Raw genomic sequence first — 25,476 nt, forward strand, 5'->3', positions numbered from 1 at the left:
TGATTACAATTGTGCAGTTTTAATACATTTAATTATATATCTATGTTAAACCTTCTGAGGTTTAGGTTAATTTTGATATCTGTACATGGCTGCATTACTTACACACTGCTAGTCCTTTTGCAATGGCCAAGTGAAATTTTTAATTCCAATTGTCATATCATTCAGCCTAACTGCTATGAACTAATTTGTCTGACTAACCCAAACTACTGTTTTGTACGAGTATAGCTTAGGGTAATGATTTAGTTTAATCGACGTTAAGCTAAGAATAGAGGATTTCTTAGAAGGTTCTTGCTTAACCTATTCTAGGCTTATTAACGTTACAGAAAATAATTCTCTTATCTGTTTTTCTGTTTTATGTGGCCGAGACTACCTTTTCATCTGATATTCAGCCATCGCTGTTTTAGGCTAATAGTAGGATATTCCAAATAAGGGGTTCCTTACTTAACATGGTTAGAGGACTGCCTGTTCTATCACCTTTGGATACAGGCTAACACAAGACCCTACTGGCATGTAACATTACAGATATGCTACCAAGTCATAACAAACTCAGATTATTTTATTTAGGCTAGGATACTGTTTATGGATAATCTAGGCTTATTTGTTCTTTATTATAACCTTATAATTATTCAACTATCTGTCTAACCCAGTTTGTTGTTTGGCGAATCCTAGGCTAGTTGGTTTACTATATAAAATAGTAATCACTAATGTTAACCTTATAACCAGGTTATAACTTACTCTAATCTTGGCTACTGCCTAATCTGGATTATTTTATTCACACTTAAGTGTATGGGTTACATAAACAAAACACAACCAGCCTACCTTAATATAAGGTAATGCCTAGGCTAGTCCTGGACTATTTAGCTCATGCTAAAGTGCACAGGCTTATATAAAAGGGAAAAAATTTATACTAATATGTAGCCTCATTGTTAGGCTATCGATTTACTTTGCCCAGATGTTGTTATTATCTGATCCTAGGGTCCTTGGTCTACGATTGGCCACTTAGGATACGTAATCCAAGGATGTACATAGGCTACAGATAACATCCACTATTAACCCTCTAACGCCGAGCCTCTATTTACAAAAGTGTCTGTCGGATGCCGGCGGCGTTCGGGAGTTAGCGCCAAAGCAGAAAAAAAGTTTTTTTCAAAATATCACAGCACGCTTAGTTTTCAAGATTAAGAGTTCATTTTTGGCTCCTTTTTTTTGTCATTGCCTGAAATTTAGTATGCAACCATCACAAATGAAAAAAAATATCATCATCATATATGAATATTGAAATATATGACAGCGCAAAAAAAAAATTTCATATATAATTGTATACAAATCACGCTGTGAGCGAAACGGTTAAAGCTAATGAGTTATTTTTTTTTCTTTGTATTGTACACTAAATTGCAATGATTTTGGTATATAACAAATTGTAAAACGATCAAAGCAACACAGAAAATATTATCACAAAATGATGCATGAATTCAGGTCATGGACGTAAAAAAGTTTTTAAAAATTCACCATAAATCGAAATATTGTGCTAGAGACTTCCCGTTTGTTGAAAAATGAAGCTAATTGATTGAATATTACTAGACTGTAAGTGTTTTAGCTTTCAATTGCAGTTTTCGACCATTTCGGTCGAGTTAAAGTTGACCAAAGTAGAATTTTTTCTATTTATCGTGATTTATATGAAAATATTTCAAAACTGATAAAAGCTACAACCATGAGTTATTTTGTTGTATTCTAAATGAAATTGCCACCTTTCCATATATAAAACTTGATGTAACGACTAAAATAAAAACGGTGCAAACATTACGACAAAGTGATGAAAGAATTTCTGAGATGTTCGCCGAAACCGTGCCTGGACGTAAGGAAAAGTTTTTTCAAAAATTCACCATAAATTAAAATATTGTGCTAGAGACTTCAGTTTGTTGCAAAAATGAAGGTACATGATTGAATATTACTAGAATGTAAGAGTTTTAGCTTACAATTGCGTTTTTCGATCATTTCGGTCGAGTTAAAGTTGACTGGAGCCGTTGAAATTTTGGCACTTATCATGATTTATATGAAAATATTTCAAAACTGATAAAAGATACAACCATGAGTTATTTTCTGTTGTATTCTACATAAAATTGCGCACATGTCCATATATAAAACTTTATTAACGACTAATATAAAATGGTAAAACATTACGACAAAGTGACTTGGAGAATTTCTGAGATGTTCGGCTGATTGTATATGCCAAGACGTAAGAAAAGGTTTTTTTCAAAAACCCACCGTAAATCAAATATTGTGCCAGAGACTTCCAGTTTGTTGCAAAATGAAGGTACATGATTGAATATTACTAGAAAGTAAGAGTTTTAGCTTTCAATTGCGTTTTTTCGACCATTTCGTCGAGTTAAAGTTGACCGAAGCCTTGAAATTTTAGTCTATTATTGGGGATTTATATGGAAATTTCAAAACTAATAAAAGCTACAACCATGAGTTATTTTCTGTTGTATTCTACATGAAATTGTGCACATTTCCATATAAAAACTTTATGTAACAACTAATATAAACTGCAAACATTACGACAAAGTGACTAAAAGAATTTCTGAGATGTTCAAGAGTTACAACAAAAGTTTTTTCACAAATTCACCATAAAAGGATTTTGACAAAGGAAAAATCTATTTCTGGGGAGAGACCTGTGTTGTGGTGAAATAACCATTCAGCACTTATTTCTAGATAAAATCTGATGAAATATACCAGAGAAAAGCTAAATGCCAAGCTGGAGTTACTACCCCAGTGCTAGCTCCATGAAATGGAGTCAATAATTGAGAAAGGGTGAGATTGTCACAATCACAGGCCTCCTTTTCTTGTAAACATTCCCAATGTCAAAAGTCCCACCGAGAGGTGCCGATACAAACACCCCATTCAGCCAAGGACTGTAAACAAACCAGCGCCACCTACATTCCATGTTAGCACCCCATCCTGGAATGGTATTTTATCAAGGGGGGGAAAAGAATCAGAATGGGTCATAGTCACAGGTCTCTCCTGAAATAGATTTTTCCTTTGTCAAAATCCTGGGTTATCCGACCTGTGTCAGCCGGTGAAATAATAACAGAGAAACAAAATACCATCCTGAAACAACAAAAGAAACTTGTAGAGGAAAGAAATAAAACTATAAATCCACAAGAGTTCTAATTATCCAAGTAGCAAAAATATAGGTACTTAAATATATAATATAGGTACTTAAATATATACATAGGATTAAGGTGGGGGAACTATGTTCCACAAGACAAAAGAACACAAAAACGTATTTAAATGTAAACATAGGAGACAATACAACACTATAACATGGTCAGGAGACAGGCTGTGAAGTATGCCTGACCTGGAGGTGATCGAAAGGGAATAAATGAGGCAGGTAGGAGGGAGGAAAGTGACTGAGTACAAGAAAAGGAATTAAACAGAGGGAGGAACAATGTTTCCTGCCGCCACTGTGGTGAACTTCAGAGCTTCTAGGGATTTCAAATAGTGGCGTTTGAAAACTACGGGAGACTTCCACCCTGTATATTTTGTAAGATCCTCGAAATTCATATAATGGAAATAGTTAGTGGAGGTGGCCACTGCCCTAATGTCATGTACTTTTGGAACTGAGTCTGGGTTTGCTTGTTTAATAAAATACAAGATCTGTTGTCTGATGGCTTTCAAAGAAATAGTTCCTCCCTTCCCCTTACAAACAGAGGCCCCTGAAGTTATCTGTGAGGTCCTGTCTAAATAACATTTAAAGTAAAGACTGGGCATAAAGACAGGTCTTGTGGGAGGGGATGACCTTCCAGGAGACCACCTATCTCGAGGATCTTCATTCTTAGCTAGAAACTTAGGGTGAGGAGCTAGCAACACTTCACCTGATGGAAGGAAATCAATATGATTGGGTTCTCTAGACAGGCAGACAGCTCAGAAATTCTAGCACCTGAAGATAAACTAATTAAAAATAAGGTCTTCCTCAATAAATTTATGAAAGAACAATTTTGATTATCCGTTTCTGATGCTAATTTAAGGACATCATTTAAGAACCAGGAAACCGTTATGTGGGCGGTTATTGGTCTTAAACGAGCACAGGCTTTAGGATTGACGAAAATAAGAATCCGTTAAGTTAATTTTAAACCATGTAAAAATATCTTTTTCAAAGCTGATTTGGCTGTAGTAATAGTACTTGATGCAAGACCTTTCTCAAATAATGACCTAAAAATGAAATTGCTAAATTTGTGGTCATTACAGTTGCTTCAGATTCTTTTAGGAAGAGTGCTAATTTCTTAACTGCTGAGTCATATTGTCTGAGAGTGGATTCCCTTTTGTCTGATTCTAAGAACAAAGTGTTAATAGGATCAATATTAGCATCTTTCTGAGCTGCAAACTTCATGAAATTCACAAAGCCAGGGCATTCTGAATTCTTGAGGAAGCTGAGACACAGTCAGAGTTTGTACTATTTGTGTCAGTTTTGGGTTGGGAATTTGTAAGCACCGAAGTTTCAGCTCTAGAAGAAGTGGAAACCAGTTGCTCTTGGCCAGTTGGGAGCCACTAGGGCTATCTGACCTTTGAATGTCCTGAGCTTGTGAAGGACTTTCAGTAACAGGTTTACTGGAGGAAACAGATAGATCCTTTGCCACTTGTTTCAATCTATTGACATTGCATCTGTGGAGTGAGCTAGAGGGTCCAGGTTGGGAGCTACATAACAAGGTAGTTTGAGGTTGCATTCTGTTGCAAAGAGATCTACTTCGAGACCCGGAACTTGACTGCAAATCCATCTGAATGATGTTTTGTCCAAGGACCATTCCGACTCCAGCGGAGTTGTCCTGGATAGGGAATCTGCAATGACATTCCGGACCCCTGCAAGATGGGTAGCAGACAGATGCCACCAGTGTTTGTTTGCTAGGGAGAATATTGCTATCATAACCTGGTTGATCCGACTTGACTTGGAACCTCCTCTGTTTATACAATGTACCACTACTGCGCTGTCCAAGACCAGTCTTATATGAATCAGATTGTTTGGACGCAGCTTCTTCAGGGTTAGAAAGACTGCCATAGCTTCCAGGACATTGATATGGAACTGGCGGAACATAGTGGACCAAGTCCCTTGTACTTTCTTGTGTTGAGAGTATCCTCCCCCCCGCTCAGGAAGCGTACGGTGTGAATTACTAATGCCGGAGGGGGAAATTGAAGAGGTACTGAATTTGATAAGCTCTTGACTGTCGTCCAAGGCCAGAGTCTCTTTTTCAGAACTGGCGGAATCAGGGACACCTTGTCTCTGAACCTGACATTGGCTCGGCTCCGCCATACCCTGTTTATATCCTTCAGTTTGGATTTCAGAACTAGATCCGTCACTGAAGCAAACTGAAGAGAACCTAAGACTCTTTCTTTGGGTACATGGGAAGCTTTCTTGTTCTTGAGGAACTGCCTGGTTGCCTTGGCTATTTCTCTCCGTTTGGCTGGAAGAGATAGTTTGTGTGAACACAGGTCCCACTGGATCCCTAACCATTGAAAGCGACTCTCCGGTACTAGGCGGGATTTCTCCCTGTTTATTTGAAAGCCTAGAGATTCCAGAAAGCCGATTACTATGGCTGTCGCTCTCCGGCATTCGTTGGCGTTGGATGCCCAAACGATCCAATCGTCCAGGTATGCGGCTAGCATGATCCTCTGAGACCGGAGTTGCTGAACTACCGTATCTGCCAGTTTGGTGAAGATTCTGGGGGCTATATTGAGACCGAATGGCATGACTCTGAACGAGTATGCTTGATTTCCCAGTCTGAACCCCAGATAAGGAGAGAACCTTCTCGCAATCGGGACGTGATAGTAAGAGTCTGAAAGATCTATAGAGGTGATTACGGCTCCACGGGCAGTAGGGTCCAACCTGCGAGATTGTAAGCATTCAAAACTTGTCGCATTGAATGTAAGAATTCAGACGAGACAAGTCTAGAATTACTCTTTGCTGACTGGAACCTTTCTTTGGAACACTGAACAGTCTGCCTTGAAATTTCAAGTGTCTCGCTTTATTGCCCTCTTTTGTAATAGATCTTTCACAAAGTCCTTCAGAGCCTTGGACGGTGATTGATGGAACCTGACTGGGGAGGACCCTTGCACCAACTCCACCCCAGTCCTTTGGAGACTATGCTCTGGGCCCAGGGACTGAAGTCTCCACTGGTCCCCTGAAATGATACAACCTCCCACCTACCTGAGATATCTCACTGGGCGGGAGAAGGTCTGCCTCCTCTGGAGCCTCTGCCTCCTCTTCCTCTGGAGAGAGGAGCGAGGTGTTCCCCTACCTCTAAAGTATCCTCTGGCTCTAGTTCCCCTGCATTCTGTATTGAAAATAAATGCCCCTGGCTTTCATATGAAGCATTGAAAGCCGGGGAAGAGACATATGAAGGGGCAGCGAGAGACTGATGGGCTGGTTGAACCAGCACATACTGAGGTTGTGGTTGGGAATGAGAGGTTGAAGGATGACCAGGAGTGGAACCTGGACAGCCTGCAAGACAGTCTGAGCAGGAAGCCTTTTGAACTTTTTGAATTTCTTCCCGGACTTGGGTGAGGTCCGGCGGGCTCAGACTGTTTTCTTTTAAATGACAGACCCCAACGGAGCGGAGACTTTGATTGGCCCTAGTTGCCTCAGCTAGGACTATTGTCAACCTCTTCCTGGGGGAAGAGATTAGCTCCCAGATGGAACTTTTCATAAGCCTGTTAGGCTCATGACGGATGGTGGCATGCGAAAAGATGTGCTTTCAGCAGTTCATCCAGGCCTTGATGAAGTCATACAGGTCCTGCTGAAAACTCGCTAAGAGAGATTTCGTCAGGACCTGGAACAAAGCTTCTTCGCTGTAGACCACTGACGTTGCTTCCGCCAAAGTCAGAGAGTTTAGGACCTGCTAAGCCTGTCCTTAGTCTCAGCTTCAGCTTTCAGGAGCGACTCCGGGATCTTAGGTAGTTGCTCACTGAACAAGAAGAAGTGCAGTCAGGGTCAAGTCGTGTTACCATGAAAGTGGCTGGGGCTCCTTCCCAAAACTCAGAATCTCCGGGGAAGACAAGAGAGGTGGGATCTGTCTCCCGGAGATGAGGAAGAGGCTTACCCTCCATGCAAGCTTGGCTAGTGAGGGAAGCCACTTTTGAGGTGCAAGGGTGGGAAGAATCTCTCCCAAAGAGAACATCGTGAAACGCACCCTTGGCAGGGGTGAGTTTGGTGTTCTCCGCCTGCCACTCCGTTAAAGTCCTTAGCAGAGACGACTGGGCCTGGTCCCTCGGGAAGATGACAGTCTCCTTGGGGACCTTATCGAACCGAATCCATGCCTCCTCAGTGAGTCTGCCATAACCTGGGTAAGGAGATTCCAGACCAGGAGGGAAGAATTCGAGTTCCTCCAACCTACAGGTGCCTAGGCCCTCGATGGTAAGGGTACCCTCATGCTGGGGAGCATAAAGGGTCAGGCGCCAAGGGTTCCCCTTATCAAAGGGAGGAAGGTTGGAGGTGTCCGGAACGGAGAAAGACCTGTTGGCGGCTCTGCCACACATGAATCTAGAGATTAAGTTCCCTTGGGACTTAACCTGCTGCGATAGGGAAAGCACTGAAGCATTAGAAGATGACAACTGATTCGAGAGTTGCGACAGCTTGTCGTCAACTCTCGTCGAGCTTCTGCATAAGAAGCTCGGCAAATGCTTCTGCATCAAAGGAAGGAGGGGGGGGGAACCTCCTTACTTTGCTTGGATCGTGCTCCCTTCCCAGAGGTAGAGGCCTTGCTCGTAGACGGCATGGGACTAGGAGCCTGTGACATCTTGAGGAACCCCGGAGCGGACTTTCTGGGTCTTCAAGGTTTTTTCTTAATAGATTTAACCTTAGGGACAGTAGACCTTGCACCTGTCCATAAGGCAAGAGGATTTCACGAATCCCTGAAAGAAGAAGCAGAAGAAGAAGGAGACCTAAACAGATATTCACCTGCCTCACTTATCCCCTTACCTGCTTGGAGATCCAGGTCCACGTTCATGGGCTCCAGGTTCAAATTAAGGGCCGCAACATCGTCAGTGACCTCTCCGCATGCGGCCACGTCTTCCTGGGAGGGCTGAGTCATCTCCTGGATCCCAGCGATCAAAGGGGCGGCTACCTTGTCAGCAACTGACGCCGAGATCCAGGCGCCGGGGAAGAGAACGCTGCAAATGTCCTTAGAAAGGACGTAGGGTTTCCCTGCCCCGACGTTCCTCCTGAAGCCGCTGACCCAGGTCTTGAGGGTCATAAGCGAAGAGTCACGAGAGCTGCGGTCAATCTGAAAGAAGGAGAATGTCAGGTGACCAAACCTCCTAAAAAAGAGAATATCTTCCAATTATCCATAAGAGACGAAACTCAAAGAAAAGCATGAATCGGAATGGAAATAACTAACTTACCGACTCATCCAGAACCCGCTCATAGAGAGCGTAGCACACCTCACAGCCATCAGGGTGTCAGACGACCAGGTCCCCTACGTGAACGGCGCACCCGGAGTGGGACCTGCAAACTTCATGTCCGCTTGCTTGCTGCAGGACTGCCGTGCATCCCTGCTCCTGACAACGCACCATCTGTAGGTGGACGGGATACATGAGTATGCTGATAAGGCTTATCCGGAGTAGGTGCCGGAGCAGTGTCTTAGGATAATAGAAAATTATGACCAGATAGACCCCACCAGAGCATACCGGAAGGATAAGAGGTCTACTAGATCATGCAAGATCAAAAACAACATAAAGGGACCGCCGGAGTTAATCCTGTTACTCTAATACAGTGACAGCGGAGGAGGTGTGGTGAGCACCGACCGACCATACACCATACCCACCGGAGTGGTAAGCAATGAGAATGCCCGACTACCTAGCAGAAAATACAAAATCAGCTAGTCGGCGAAGGGTAGATACTAGGGAACGGGTTTTGAGTTCTAAATGAATAGAACGAAGGGTAAAACGTCAATGGCGTGTGAAAATAAGACAGAAGACAGTCAGGTGGGAAACTCTAACTGGCTACATGTACACAATTTTTTTTTTTTTTTTTTTTTCGAGGCGACGGTCTGGGAGAACGACACCCTGGCTGGGGAAAAACAACGCACTGACACTAGAGGGAGGGGGGAGAGTTGGGACAGGCCAGGAGAGGGGGACCAGTAGCAGTGACCAGGGGGTGAGTGAGCACTCCCCGGGCGCCATAAGGTCCACCTTCTCTCTCTCGATCGGTCAAACATGTACGAACGACAATGAGAGAGGAGAGAATGGGGACCCTCAAAGGCCAAATGAGCAAGGAAAGGTAAAGGAATGGTGAACAGGAGTGTGGGTGCACCCCGGTCACCAAACAAGTCCTCGACAGGGTGCCAACCGGGTAAGGTCGGAAACCCAGCAGAGAGAGACAAAACCAATCAATGCAGAGGAAGGGGATGGAGGCTATACAGCGTAGGGATCACGGTAAAAGCTCTCAAGCCTTGGTAAGTTAACAAAGTACATGAAAGCGAACCAAGGGGGAAGAGAGCAAGGAGGGGGGAGAAAGGAGGTAGGAGAGGGGGATATACATGAAGTTGGAAAGCCAACCCGAAGGTGTGGTTCGGACAAGGGTAGGCTACGCAAGATACCCTCGCTATTCCAGCTTAACCTTACTAGGACTCAACAGTCCAAACGGAAAGGCCGAAACAGGGAGAGGGAGATAACGCAGGCCAAACACCTCTACCCAAAACACAAACCGAAGGGATGCACCAACCAAGAGGCCCTCCTACACACCTAAACTTCCCTTCCGAGGAAGGAAACAGAACGCCATAGCCTAACTCCTAGGCTAACCTAACACAGCCGGCTGGCTGAAGGAGGTAGCCCAGGGGGAAGGTATCTACCAGACTAGCCTAAAAAGTTAACCTAACCTAGGTATAAATAAAATAATTCAAATAATTCAAATAATCATAAAGACACATGTAGAAGGGAGGACCAAACCCAACGCGATAAGAGCGCGGAGGGAAAATGGCCGACCTTCAAAATTAAAAACAAAGGACATAATCCGTAAATATCAAAAGCATCCGTGCGCTAGGCCTAAAATAAACCTAATAAGCATAACTGTACCATCTCAATTAATATACCCAAATGCTGGAGGAAGTGAGGGTCCAAAATACAACACATATAAGACTTGATGAAGAGCGGATAGGCCCGAGGGGGAAACTCGTAGCCTAAACGACAAGGACCCGAACTTCCCCAGAGAAGGGTAACACAAAAATAAATAATAATGCCAAAATGAATACTGTATAGGATAAGCATAAGGCACAAAACATAAAAAAATGAAGGGGAACGAAGCCCCGACATAAAAAATCCCGCACCGAGACTGAAGGTCACATGAGGCCGGGAGAAGGTGGACGAGGCGGGCGTTATAAATCCCCCTAATTATTAAATTAGAGGGAAATAAGGAGCCTCAACCACCTAAAATAAAATAAAGAGATGGTACTCAACTTAGGTGAAGAAGAATCCTGGGATGATGCCATGATACCAAGAAAATAAGGCACAAAAAAGGCGCACAAAGCAAAGGCTATCAAAAGCGACATGTGCTAAAAATGGAAAGTAGGTGGCGCTGGTTTGTTTACAGTCCGTGAGCGGTGCGGGGGTTTGTATCGGCACCTCACTCGGTGGGACTTTTGACATTGGGAATGTTTACAGGACGAAGGCCTGTGATTGTGACAATCTCACCCTTTCTCATACACGACTCCATTTCATGGAGCTCGCACTGGGGTAGTAACTCCAGCTTGGCATTTAGCTTTCTCTGATATATTTAGCAATAGATTTACCTAGAAATAAGTGCTGAATGGTTATTTCACCGGCTGACACAGGTTGGATAACCCAGAAATCAAAATATTGTGCTAGAGACTTCCAATTTGTTGCAAAATGAAGGTAGATGACTGAATATTACTAGAATGTAAGAGTTTTAGCTTACAATTGCGTTTTCATCATTTCTGGGGTCGAATTAAAAGGACCGAAGGTTGAAATTTTGGCACTTATTGTGATTTATATAGAAATATTCCAAAACTGATAGAAGCTACAACCATGAGTTATTTTCTGTTGTATTCTACATGAAATTGCGCATTACATTTCCATATATAAAACTTTATGTAATGACTAATATAAACCATGTGCAAACATTACGACAAAATGACTAAAGAATTTCTGAAATTTTCGCCGAGTTATCACATGGACGTAAAGAAAAAGTTTTTTCAAAAAATTCACCATAAATTGAAATATTGTGCTAGAGACTTCCAATTTGTTGCAAAATGAAGGTAAATGATTGAATATTACTAGAATGTAAGAGTTTTAGCTTACAATTGCGTTTTTTCGACCATTTCGGTCAAGTCAAAGTTGACCGAAGGTTGAAATTTTTGTAGTCGACGACGGTACGTTAACTCGCACCCAACAGACAATTTTAGTCGACGACGTACGCCCAGTCGACAATTTAAGGGTTAACCTAGTCTGAATTATTCTCACTTACTGCCTAGATTATTGTAGACATCGCATAATCTGAAAGGATTTTCCATATTAATAATAAGTTGTGGAACATTTCTTTTAGTTAAAACATTTAGTTAGAACTTAAAACAATTTTCGTTTTACGAAACTAGGTAGCAATCAACACTTTACGAAACTAGGTAGGCTAGCGATCAACGAGCCGGGTTCCAGCTTTAGCACACATATTATATAAATTACAGAATTTTAAAACTAAAACTTTCAACTGTTTGTTAATACTGAGCACTTATCTTGCTATGTTTGATGTTTCCATAATCCTCGATACTAAAACGGAGAAAAAAGTATAATTTTTTCAGAGCACTGGTAACAAAGTGAACCGTTCGCTTTAGACCAAACAGAGAGTAATGGCTCCTTGGTCTTTTAACGGCCTGGTTGTAAATGAGAGGGTGAATGCGCATGAGCAACAGTCACTTCTCTTTCTTGCAGGTTCTTTTGACATTGGAAAAACTGGGTTCTGCTTCCCTGAAGATAAGGGAAAGTGCCCTCTTATCTTTGAGTCCATTATATACTCCATCATGTGTTATAATGTTGATCATTATGACACAATACCTGGCCAAAAGACCAACTACTGTAAAAGAGAATTCTTTGATATTAGTTTGGTCACCATGGAGCTCTGGTAGACCATGGAAGGTAACCCCTTGAGGACGAGACAGCAACTACGCTATAAAAAAAAACAAGTTAAATAATGCAGCTGACCCTGGCAATTATCGCCCGTTTGCAATTACTACAGTTGTGTCGAAGATACTTGAGTCTGTTCTTCTAGTGAGACTTCTCCCCTTTCTACACACTACTGACAACCAGTTTGGCTTCAAAGCAAACCACTCAACTGACACCTGCATCTACAATCTGAAAGAATTGCTGAACTATTACCTATCATCAGCCTCTCCTGTTTTCCTATGTTTTGTAGATGTGAGAACAGCATTTGACAGAGTAAACTACCTATAGCTCTTCCTGAAACTGCACAAATGAGGCACACCTCTATATCTCATTGGCACTTTATGTTGTTCTCCACACAGAAATTCTGTGTCAAATTGGGTAACGTGCTGTCATACACCTTCGGCTCCCTAAACGGGCTCCAGCAAGGGGGATTCTCTCTCCATACCTGTTTAACACATACACAGATGCCCTGAATGTCAAACTGAACTCATTCCTAATCGGATGCACTATCAACGAAACAAAAATAAACAACCTCTGTTAGCAGACAATATGGTTCTGATTTCCCCATCAGTGCAAGGCCTCCAGCGACTCATCGACACCTGCCGCCAATATGCAGAGGAATTTGATATCCTATACAACAAAACCAAGACCCAGTGTATGTCGCTGCTCCTGAGATCACTTAAGCATATTGCAGTACAGTAAACTCCCAGTATTCGCGTTCTCATGATTCACGGATTCACGCATTCGCGGGTTTCTCTGTGGAACATACAGTATCTAGCCATCATTCGCGGAAAATTCGGCCATTCGCGGTATTTTTCACTGAGAAATATTCACTAATTACTGTATTTTTTACAGTTTTTCTGTGTTTAAACTATCAAAATGGGCAGTTCTAAGTGTTTTTAGAGGGGTTTTAAGTATTCGCGGATTTTAGCTAATTTATTTGCGGGGGTGTGGGACGCATCCCCTGCGAATACGGGGGGGTTCACTGTACCACTAATTTTCCTCAGAATTCGTGCATGAATTTCCGTATTTGGGCCACATTATCAGGGATAACCTAAAAGATATGGCAAACATAGAACAGAGGCGTCATAAACTACAGGTAGTCTTCGACTTACGACCTATGCGACTTACGACTGATCGACTTTACGACGGCTACGACAATATAATAATATATATTAATATTTAATTTTATATTTTGCTAAAATACGTCGAGCGCGCGTACGATACTTTTTCCCACTACCGGCAGCGCACTCATCTCCGAGAGATGCTCAGCTCTCGGCAGCATTCAGTGTGTTTGTGTCATTACATACTGCACATTATTACCGAAAGACATTGTTTGTGTGCTCCAAACCCCAATCAAAGATGTCTTCAAAAAGAAAATCTTCCTCAATTTCCAATCCTGCTAAGAAAGCAAGAAAAGCTATTGATCTGGACACGAAACTGAAAGTGATAAAGCAGTTTGAAGGGGGGAAGAAAGTGAATGTAATAGCGCGTGATCTTCAATTATCGCATTCTACTGTGTCGACAATTTTGAAGGATAAAGAACGATTCGTGAAGCAGTGAAGGGTTCAGCACCTATGAGATCAACAGTGATAACGAAACAACGAAGTGGACCCATACACGAAATGGAAAAACTATTAAATGTGTGGATTGAAAGCCAACTCCAGAAACGTGTCCCATTAAGCCTTCACATACTGCAAATGAAAGCTTTAAGTATTTTTAAGACGTTGAAGGGCGTGCTGGAGAAGAATATAATCAAGAATTTTCAGCAAGTACAGGTTGGTTCAAACGGTTTAAGAACATATTTCAATTGCATAATGTCAGAATCACTGGGGAAGCAGCGAGTGCAGATGAGGAAGGTGCGAAAAGTTCGTTGAAAGTTTGGATGAAATCATTGTAGAAGAAGGCTATTTACCAGAACAAATTTTTAATGTTGATGAGAGTGGCTTATTTTGGGCGAATGCCAGAACGCTCCTACATTTACCAAGAGGAGAAATCTATGCCAGGATTTAAGGCCTCTAAAGATAGGCTGACTTTGTTGCTTGGTGGTAACATCGCCGGGTTTAAGCTTAAGCCATTTTTGATTTACCATTCCGAAAACCCGCGAGCCTTCAAAAATGTGAATAGGCATACGCTACCAGTCTACTATCGGTCTAACAAAAGGCATGGATGACTCAAGCACTTTTCGAAGACTGGTTCTTAAACTGCTTTATTCCCCAGGTTCGTGAATATTGTTTGGAAAACACTGTTCCATTCAAGGTGTTACTTCTTTTGGATAATGCACCGGGCATCCACCTCATCTAGCCGATCTCCATCCCAGCGTGAAAGTGGTATTTTTACCACCCAATACAACTCCTCTCATCCAACCTATGGACCAAGGAGCTATTGCTGCCTTTAAGGCAAATTATCTAAAACCACCTTTTCCCAAGCAATATCTGCTACAGATGCTGATCCTGACGTATCTTTGCGATTTTTGTAAAAAATACGATGTTCTTAAATGCATCAAGAACATCGCTGCGGCATGGGAAGCTGTGACGAAGAAATGTATGAGCGGTGTTTGGAAGAATTGCGCTAAACGCTATGTGAATACTTTTGATGGGTTTGATAGTGAGAATGAACTAGAAATGATTCGTAAAAAAATTGTGAAATTAGCCAAAGATCTATCGTTAGAATGTGAAATGGAAGAAATCGAGGAAATTGCTTGACAAAGAGTCGGAAGAACTAACAACTGAAGATCTGATTGCGCTGGAAGAGGAAAAGGTGGCAGAAGAAGAAAGGAGAGAAGCAGCAGCAGAAATGGCGGATGAGGAGGAGGAACCACAAAGAATGTTCACGACCAAAGGCTTAGCAGAAGGTTTATCACAGTTAAATAAACTTCTAGCTCATTTTGAAGGAATGGATCCAAATATTGAAAGATTTTCAAGAATTGAGCGCGTGGTCCTTGATGCTTTTCGTCCATACCGGAAATTTATGAAGAGAAAAAAACGAACCATTCAGACAAAACTAAGCATGTTTATGAAAATAACACCTCCGTCTACCCCGGCCCCATCTACCGGTACAACCACGGACGACCCCGACGATCCCCAGCCATCCACCAGTGGACAATAATTTTTTTTTTTTTTTTTTTTTCAAATTTAAAATGTTACGTAATTTTTATTTCTATTTTGTATGTTCATGTTTTTGCTGTACTGTAAATCAAATCTATCTCTGCATTACTGTAGTTTGCCTGAAATTTATAAAGAAAAAATAATTTACCGTAAAATAAAACTGTGTTCATAGACGTGTTGGCAACAGTACAAATGTTTTCAGAAGTAAAATTTTGTTCGAAAATGGTAAAAGATTCATATTTTTGTAATGTATTTTGTATTTCTATTTTTTTGCAAATAAATCAAATGTAATAAATTATGTATTTAATTCAAACCTATAAATAAATAAAGTATATAATATCATACGTGTAGCCCGATTGGCAATGCAAATGGCGGATAAGAAAATGTAAACAAACCAGACAGATGGTTTGAATGCCTACAATAAAAATGTTAAATACAGTAATAAAAGTAAGTATTAATCAAGGAGTTCAAGCATGATAAGATTTCATATTCTAAACGTAATAATAGGTACTATACATGCACATTTTTGGGATAATATAAAATGTATATGTAGGCTAGTCAGTTGTCTATGAAAATGTAAACAAAAAAATACATACATGTATATGTAATATATGTATGTGTGTTTAAACATGGTAAAAAGGATAAAAAGACAGCTCAAACATGATTAAATTTACAGTATTCAATATGTTAAAAAAAGACAGTACAGTATACAGTACATACTTAGGCTATAATATATGATGGATAATATGCAGTAGGTACAGAATACATGTTCATATGTGGTTGGTCGACTTACGACGAAATCGACTTACAACTGCTCTGTCGGAACCTAATGCGGTCGTAAGTCGACGACTACCTGTATGTGCAACTAGCAACATGATTGCAAGGTGGTTTGCCTTCTGTCACCGAGAAATGAAACTGCTGCTCTTCCACTCGTACTGCTACAGTATACAGGCAGTCCCCAGGTTACAACAGGTCTGGCTTACGACGTTCCGGGGTTACGACACTTTTCAGATATATTCATCAGAAATTATTTCCCGGTTTACGACGCATGTTCCAGGGTTACGATGCGTCGTACTCCGATCCGACGGAAGAAATATGGTTCCAAAACGGCAGAAAAATAAGAATTTGGAGGTTTTTTTTATGAAAAACTCAATATAAATGCAGTTTACATCATTTTCATACACTCAGGGCATTAAAAGTAAGGTTTTCTTAGGATTTTTTATGATTTTCGGTGATTTTTCGGTTTACAACGATTTTTGGCTTACGACGCGGCATAAGAACGGAACCCCCGTCGTAAACCGGGGACTGCCTGTTTATGGGTGTTCTCTTTGGACAAACTATACGTGAGAGACCATGAGACGTATCACTGTTATTCACAATGACATTCTGAGACGTCTCACGAACACTCCTTGCTATCACTCAGCCACGCAGATGTTCATAGAAAACTGCCTGGATAATTTGAAAATCATTGTGAGGTGAACAATGTCCAGTCTGATCACCCGACTGAGAAACAGCAACAATTCACTCATACAAAGCATCCTAAAGAGTGAGGCAAGAAGATGATCTAAATTGTGGGAAAGATGGAATAATGAAGTGTCTGTTCCTTAAATAACTTATTCTCTATTTTTTGCAATTATGAAGTGTCATCTCCAGAATCTGTCATTATTATTATTATATTTCTATGTTTCTTATTATTTTTGGTATCTTTACTTTTTATTATTACTGTGATTAATATCATTGTAGAGTTTTGCAATTTTCAATATTCGTATTTAGCCTTCTGGACCTGACTTCTGTAACGACTCAATTTTTTTCTGTTATTCTCCATATAATTACTGTCATTACCATTATTATGAATTCTATTTTTTTCTACTTCTTCAACAACTGTGTGGATACTGCCGATAATTATTTTTATCATGTTACCTTATGTATCTAGATTATATTATTATTATTATTATTATTATTATTATTATTATTATAATAGCCAGTATTTGTTCACATTTTTCAATTGCAATCTGAGTGTTGGATCTATTACTAATGCAAACTGTAGCAGGCCCATCATACGCTCTAATTGCCCTCTGGAAACTCTAGACTTTGCAAGGAATGTTTTGAGGTTTTTCCTTATTCTGTTCTGAGTATTGATGGAGAGAGACAACAGGCCCTGAAGAGTATCCAAACACAATCCCAGCCACTGAAAGCATCTGCTGGGCGTGGGGTGGGATTTTTTTTGTGTGCCCCATAACCAGTCATCTAGGTAAGCTATTACTGGAGTTGTATTCCTTCTTGTCTGAGTTCCCAAACAAATACCATCGCTAATTTTGTAAAAATTCTTGGGGCAGTGTTTAGCCTAAAAGGCATGAATTTGAACCTGTACACATCTTTCCCTATCCAGAACCCTAGGAAGGGGAGGAAGGGAACGGCAATAGGGACGTGCCAATATGCATCTTTCAGACTTATAGAAGCTGTTCAAGTCCCTTTTGGGATGACTGAATGTACTTGGGCAATGGTAGTCATCAGAAACTTTTGGCAAACAAAGTGCTTGTTCAATGTTGATAGGTCGAGGATCACTTTTCATTCAGAGGAATCCTTTTTGGGGACACTGAGCCAAGACCTTCACGTATGGATTTTTTAAATATCTACCGTGAAAACTACTCACCCAACATTGCTAGGTACCTAGTGCAAAATTTACAGACATCATCTATCCAGCAATACCAGTCCATATGGAAGATATGGTTACATTATATCCATACTGAGAGCCAAGTTGAGGTTTCTAGAGAAACACTTTTAAATTTCTGATATACCTCTTTGAAGACAAACGTCTTGCGGTTACAAAAATTATTGGCAAACAAGACAGCATTCACAGAAGCCTTGCATTATGGATTCAGGACTGACTCCAGCAAAGTTGTTACTTCCCTTCTGTGGTCTTTTGCTCTACAAAGGCCTGCTCCTGAAAGACTTCCAATTACTTGGTCCCTGAACAAGGTACTTAGACTTCTATCTACCCCTAAATTCAGTGGACCCAATACGACTGCAACTCACATGCTACAAAAGGCAATCTTCCTGATTGCTTTAGCATCAGGAGCCCATATTAGTGAACTGTGCTCCCTTTGACAGGGATGATACAACACACAAACTGCTGATAATCAATTATTATTGTGCCCTGGCCCATCATTCCTGACCAAGAATTAGGATCCTTTAAGAAGGAAATCTATTCTTATAAGAAAACTCAATTGAGCAGAAAAAACATTATACCCAGTTCAAGTACTTAAGGTTTACCAAGAGGTCATGGCAAACATCCCAGAAGTCTGATTTTCCTACACCCTAGCACAAATAAACCACTTTCTCTACAAGGGCTAAGAATAATTTTAGTGTCCCTCATTAAAAAGGCAAACCCACACTCCTTTCCTAGGTCCTAGGAAAATAAGTGCGTCGTTGGCCTTCTCCAGAAATGTCTCTTTCGAAGAAGTCCATGAAAGTACAGGGTGAGCACAGAGACAGTGTTCTTAAAACATTACTGCCATGAGCTTGAACAAATTCGTCTACACTGCATATCAGTCAGTGGTATGGTTAGTCCTGACCTCATAGTCTCTACAGCAGAAAACCAGGGGTCTTCCTACCGCGTGAGTATGCTGACTATTGTTGGAAAAGATGCGACAAGATTGCAACCACACCCAGCATACTTAGGTAAGTCAACTACAGAACTTCACCCTAAAACTGCAAGTTCATGTTTAGTTTCTCATTCCTTGTTACTAAAACCCCAAAAGGTCTTTCAGAATAAGGAATGGGGCTTGAAACTTGTGACTTGACCTTGGACCAGAAATGTTTTTAGTTTTTTCTTTTGGTTTTTAGGATTAAAATTTTGAGAGCCTAAGCCTTTTGTCACCTGTTAATTTCTTTTGTAAAGCTCCTTAAGGACGAAACAAGCGACTATGCTATCGAAAAACAGGTTTTGACGTAGGAAAAACCTATTTTTGGTAGTCACTCTTGAGTCCTCAAAACCCTCCCACTTCCCTGATGAAAAGGCATGGAATTCAGGCAAGGGATCATCTTACACTGACCAGCAGAGAGTAATGGAGTTGGTCTTTTGCCTGCCCTGGTTGTAAATAAGATGGCAGATTTCTTGCAGTTTTCTATGTAGGAAAAACTGGGTTCAGCTTCACTGAAGATAAGGGAAAATGCCCTCTTATCTGAGTCCATTATACTCTATCATGTGTCATAGTGTTTTCATTATGACACAATGCCCGGCTACAAGACCAAGCTAAAAAAAATATTCTTTGATACTAGTCTAGTTACCATGGAGCGCTGGCACACCATGGGGGGTAACTCCTTTAGGACTCAACAGCGACTACCAAAAATAGGTTTTTCCTATGTCAAAACCTGTTTTAGCCTGTCTCTTAAGGGTTAAGTAAATTGCAAGATTAGGCTAGGGGTTTTGAGTAGCAAAGCCTAAACTGATATAGTATATGACATTTCCCTCAAGAGCAATTTGCCTTTTACCATCACACCTTTATTATATTTATTAGGGTGAATATGCAGGTGTTAGTGTATTCATCTAGCAGAGGCCTGTGCTCTTCTTTCTTCGGATATTGCTTTGGCACTATAACCTATGAGTTTGTAATTACTTAAATAACTTTACTCCTATTTCACTAATCCAACAAAATGAAATCTAAAGTCATACAGAGCATGATCATAAACTAATACACATATATTTTATTTGGTAAAACTGCAATTCTGTACTTTACCTTATGACATGAAGGAGGTTTCCATGCAATTCTTTCATTATTTTCATTTACTGTATAAATATCAAACGGAACTCTTTGCACTACTTCTTGCACTACAGCAGGACCCAAGGTAAGAGCTTTGTGCTTTGGTGGCTTCCTCTTCACTTTTGGTTGGGACAACCTACTAACAAGAGTTACACTGGGAGCTCCAGGTGGAAGACATGATCCATTCCGATTGGTTTCTCTTCCGCAGCAATTTTCTTGTATTTCTACGAGACACTCTGGAAATATATCTGAAGAATCCCCACAAGGGTAAAAGTATGTGAGACAACTTTCTTTAGTATTGCATTCTACTCTTCTACCAGCCACTTTCTAATCTACAGAAGCTACAATGGATGGTACAGTACAAAATATTTTCATTATTTCTGTATTGCAGCTAGCAGGAATAAAAATTTTCAAGACACATGCTCCAGTAAAATCATTCAATTATGAAATCAGCATGCCTCTGGGGAAGAAAGTAATCTACAACCAAAGGATAAATCCTTGACACCCACAACATGGACATAAAAATGATGATCCAGAGGAAAGGTTAACTCTCAAAAATCATATGACTATGTACCATACAATTAACTGCTCAAAGAAACCTGCTGCCATTGCAATTAACATCAAACTGCAATCTAACCAGACTCTCTTCCCCCACTTTATACTTGCTGAATTCCAACTTTGTTCATTTTTTCTTCATCTTGTTCTTTTTTTTCACATCCAACATTTTTTTTTTTGGCTGATTCACGGAAGTGTTTCTTCTTATTAATCTAAACTTTGTCATAGACAACATCCTTAAACATCCTGTACTCTTGCTTTTCCTCCAAATGCATAATTTTATCAATCACTTTCTTTACTATAGCTGAATGTACATCCAGTGCAATCCACAGGCATGGTCCAAAAGAAAAATGAGTTCTTTCACCTGGCTGCTCACACATCCAGGCTTCAAAGTTAACCCTTGGAGTATGCAACTGATAAAATAAACAAATTTTTTCACCTACCATTGCTCTTCAGAAATAAGTTTCCCATTACTGCTGGGTTTCTTTGAAGGACAATTATATTTCATTAAAAACAGTAGAAACTCAGAACTAACAGGTAACTCCTACAGTCTGTGATGATAAAAAACCCTACGCAGATGATATTTTAGTGTCCAAACATCCTTTAATAGTCGCTTACAACCCAAACATTTTGTTCTGTGATTTCTGCATTTATCTCTTCATTATTAGTTATTACTCATCCATACATATCAAATTGTTTTCCTAACTTAGATTTATTTCTTATGTTTAGTATATAAATTTATTCTATTTTACTAAATTGGTGAATACTTTTGTCTGGACTAGTGGACAACCTGGTGAGTGTCTTACTTTAGCAGTTCCTGGCTACTGTAAGTTACACTTACATTTTACTTAAACAGCAGTTCTGTTCATCATCACCTGTTTTGTTTGGTGTACGTATTATTTGGTAATAAGTGACCTACAATTCATTCTAATTATATTTAAGATTGTACCCTACTTGGTGCTAGGTATCAAGTCATAGTTTCAGATAAACTTAACTCTATTGGTTATTCATTGTCACTAAATACTTGTATTGGCATTGGCATGTTTACGAGTAATAATTTCTCATTTCAGAATTTGGGTTTGGGGGTCAGTCAACTCTGAGCCAGAGCACTCACCCTTCACTGACTGAGCAAAAATCCCTAGCAGTCATTTTCCTCAAATGTTCTATGTAACATTATACTGTGTACTATGTTAATGAATTTGGTCTCACTTTCAAGCTAAAGAGTTGATCTTCATCATGATGTCTTATAAATACCAAAGAATAGAGAACAAATATTGATATCATGAGTAAAAGTAGCCATAATGAAAAAATGTTTTACTTTTCTTTAAAAGATTCACAATACATCAGAGAAAGGAGCTATCCAATTTCTGTTCCCTCAGTGTAAAAAGTATGATAAATTGCCTTTCCAGTGGTTTGAAATTAATTACTATTTAAGCCACTTACAATACCAAAAAGCACATTAATAAAATGAAAATATACTTGAGTGGCAAGCAGAATAACACTTTGTCAGATTAAAAATCTTCCAAAAATCATTGTACAGTATATATCAATATCAATCACAAATACAAGCATCCATATATACCATATTAAAATTTTGTTATAGGACTCTTTTGCCAATTTGGCAAATCTTAACAAAAAAATCTTTCAATGACAACAATAGTCATTATCAGAATCTCAAACGGTTAAGAGAAGATTCAGATTGGTGAAAACTGAGGAATGCTTAACCGTAGATGTGTTGAAGCCCTCACCAAGGAGTGCCATAGCTTTATGTCTTGTAGTGAGAAAGTCCCCCACTTGATGTGCAGCATTTGCAAGGACAAACACAAATGAAAAAGAAGCACCTGTCAGGCACTCCAGGCATATGATATAATAGTCATGAAACTTGGAGTTACGACACTGGCTTACACATTCTCTTCCAGAGGGCTATAAGTACCCTTCCTAAAAGAAAAGGACTCCATAAGCAGCAGCAGAAGGATGGTGATATCCCTCTGCAAATCCTACTGGCCCTATACTATAAAGGAAATTTGCAGAATCTTTTTCTGAATCATTTGTTATTGATGCAGTTTCATTCTCATTATTACTGTACACTTTCATGCCATGCTATTACTGTATTCTATAATTATAGGAATTTGCATATTACAAAAATGGACAATATTCCGAATGTGTATCTGCATGTAGAGTTGAAAGTTCATGAACAATTTGCAATACTATATCAATCTGTAGGTAGTGATAAATAATATTTCAATTAATATTCATGGTCTTAAATAACTAATACCCTCTTCTCTTACTTATGCTGTACTGCCTGGGAACAGTGTGGTGTTAACTAAGAATCAAGTCACCAACAAGAGAAAGACGTGAATATCATCACTGAAAAATTACCCTCACTCAGAGGGAGCCCCAAACCACAATTTCCCAGTTGCAATTAGCTGCCTTCATGAGCATAAGCAGCTGTAGGGAAGACACCAATCTGGTCCACAAGAATAATGGCTTCCATTGCATACAAATTCATTTAAAATTTTGTATGAATCCCTACAATGCAAAAACTAATTTTACTTATGAAGAACTGTTATTCAAGCATGAAGTAACATATAGCCTTTCAATATTCTTGACATAACTGGGGTCAATAGTTGGTAATGACAACCAGTTACTTTAAAGATCTTCAACTACCCTCAAGGGTCACCGGTACTATCATTCTAGATGATGTCTGCCAAAAGTAGTATAAGTGACATTTTTGTAAAAAGAAATTGGCATTAGTTGCTTGAACATTTGGTTTTATTCACACTGTCCTAAAATAAGGGGAGCTGCGACATGAACCACGTTCTGAATTTTGACTGAGATAATTACATTCTTGCAGTTCAAATCCTCTACTATTTATTTATAACTATAAACTGCAAGGCTCCACAACACAAAACATTCTAGAAAAAATTACCATCAAATGACATTACTGCAAGTACAGCATCAAGGAAAGTAGGTAACTAATATATATGTTCCTTACACCAGTTTGAATATATAAACTTGTCAAGTTACCTGGAGATGTATATTATTCACCATCATTATCAATACAAGAAATTTATGTCAGCACAGCATAAATTATTCAGACACATTAGATTCCTAATTAACACAAGGGTTGTTTTCTGAGTTTTATTATAAATTAACTTTCATTTTTGTAATACAAACCTATTAATTTACATTATCCTTTCAGGCAGTCACTGGCTCCTTCAGACACATCAACAAAAAAAGCTCTCTCACCTGGTCAGGAATGCATCTATTTGTGTTAGTTACAGTTGGTATGTGACATGTAGTGTTTTTGCAGCATTCAGCGCAATTCAGCACACTGCAGAGCTCAGCATGAGTGCCCGAACAAAAATCACCTTGGACACGGCCCGGGGAACAGAAGTGTCTGTCAGCATTTTGTCTCAAATGTTCTAGAAGCCTGGTCTGGTTTGAACTCAAAATATGGGTGTGCCATGAGGAAGGTGTTTGTACATTTGTGTGTTATGAAAAGCAGCATGCAGGGTAAATGTTGAGAGCTTTCATGAAAAGCCAAGTGAGAAGAACTCTCTGGGGCCAAATTCCTTGCTGGAAGGGTGAGTGTTGAAAACAAAACAATAGCTTCACATTTTAGTGGTTATCATTTTTTTAACATTTATTTCTATGTGGTGTAATGTGGTGAATGTGAACTAAGTTGGTTCTATTTCTAATGTGAGACGGTTTCTCTCTACAGATGTTTCATGAAAGTGCTCATGGATAGTCATGCGTTGCCATGGATGCTCAAGTGTGTCGTGTAGACACGCTTACATGGCTAATACGGGATGTAGCCATTTAAGTAAACTGGTAACTAAAGACACATAATTAAAATGGTAACTGACTCGAGACTAGGGGTTGAAATAGGAAGAAACCTGCTAATAATTTTGGTGATTGTTAAGACGTTTTTGGGAAGATATCCATTTACCTTTTTCTTTATTTTTTTAGTATTTTGTCCGTTTACCTATTTAACTTGTTATATGTTAGATTTACAGAATAAACTACTTTTCTGAGTCCAGCCCTGTGTCAGCCGGTGAAATTCCATACTAACACGAATTTCTAGGTATAAAATGCTAGATATACCAGAGAAAAAGAGCTTTCAGGAATGCTGGGGTTACTACCCCAGATCGGCGTCTTCCACAATGGAGACGTCGGTATAACCAAGGGTGAGTGAAAGGATCACAACCACAGAGCCGCACTCGATAGACATCCCCATGACAAAACCCCTCGGAAAGAGCGGTGGGCCGTTCCAGCCCCAACGCTCATCCGCCCGCCAGGCCGGCGACTCCAGCGCAACCTACACTCATTCCATTTTCTAGCACGTGATCTTCGTCACTCAGAATTTTGTGCTTTTGGTTTTTTGAGTGTTTTCTGCCGTTCTCAGCATGTCTTCAAGCAGCTTTAACATCTCTAAGTTAAGTACCATCTTATTGTGGGATTTTTATGATAAGTGTGGCTGAATCAGTCCGTATTTTCATATTATATGGGATTGTTGTTATGACGCCACGGCGTCCCCCAGCCAGCCATGTCGACCGTGAGATTTACCCTTCCAGCTTATTCTGTTTGGGCTGTCTCCTTGTCGTTATATTACTTATCATTTTTCCCCCTGGATCTCATCCTGGCGGTGTTTCCTGGGCGGGTGTTTTATCGGTGTTTCGTTTATGTATTACTGATCCTTATGTCGGGTTCCCTCTATAGGGTTCCCGTCATTTCCCGCTTAGGATTCTCCCTCCGGGATGGGTTCCCATGTTGGTGTTAACTTATTTACCATTATTATCATTTAGTTGTGCTGGTGCTGTACGTATTTTGTTGCCTTGATTTCATGCGGGGTAGCATCAGCTCGATTGTCTGGCCGCTCCTCGGGGCTAGGC

The 25,476-nt window shown here is 40.1% G+C and overlaps 1 protein-coding gene across 1 annotated transcript in view; it reads right to left on the reverse strand.

The window, feature by feature from the left end:
* Positions 1-25,476, reverse strand: part of LOC136841199 (uncharacterized) — a 272,290-nt gene that overhangs the window by 75,308 nt on the left and 171,506 nt on the right. The window contains exon 6 of the mRNA XM_067108236.1: positions 20,003-20,353. Within this exon, the coding sequence (XP_066964337.1) occupies positions 20,003-20,353 (351 nt within the window). The remainder of the gene's footprint in view (positions 1-20,002; positions 20,354-25,476) is intronic.

Source organism: Macrobrachium rosenbergii, chromosome 8 (genome assembly GCF_040412425.1).
Source record: "Macrobrachium rosenbergii isolate ZJJX-2024 chromosome 8, ASM4041242v1, whole genome shotgun sequence".
NCBI classification, from domain to species: Eukaryota; Metazoa; Arthropoda; class Malacostraca; order Decapoda; family Palaemonidae; genus Macrobrachium; species Macrobrachium rosenbergii.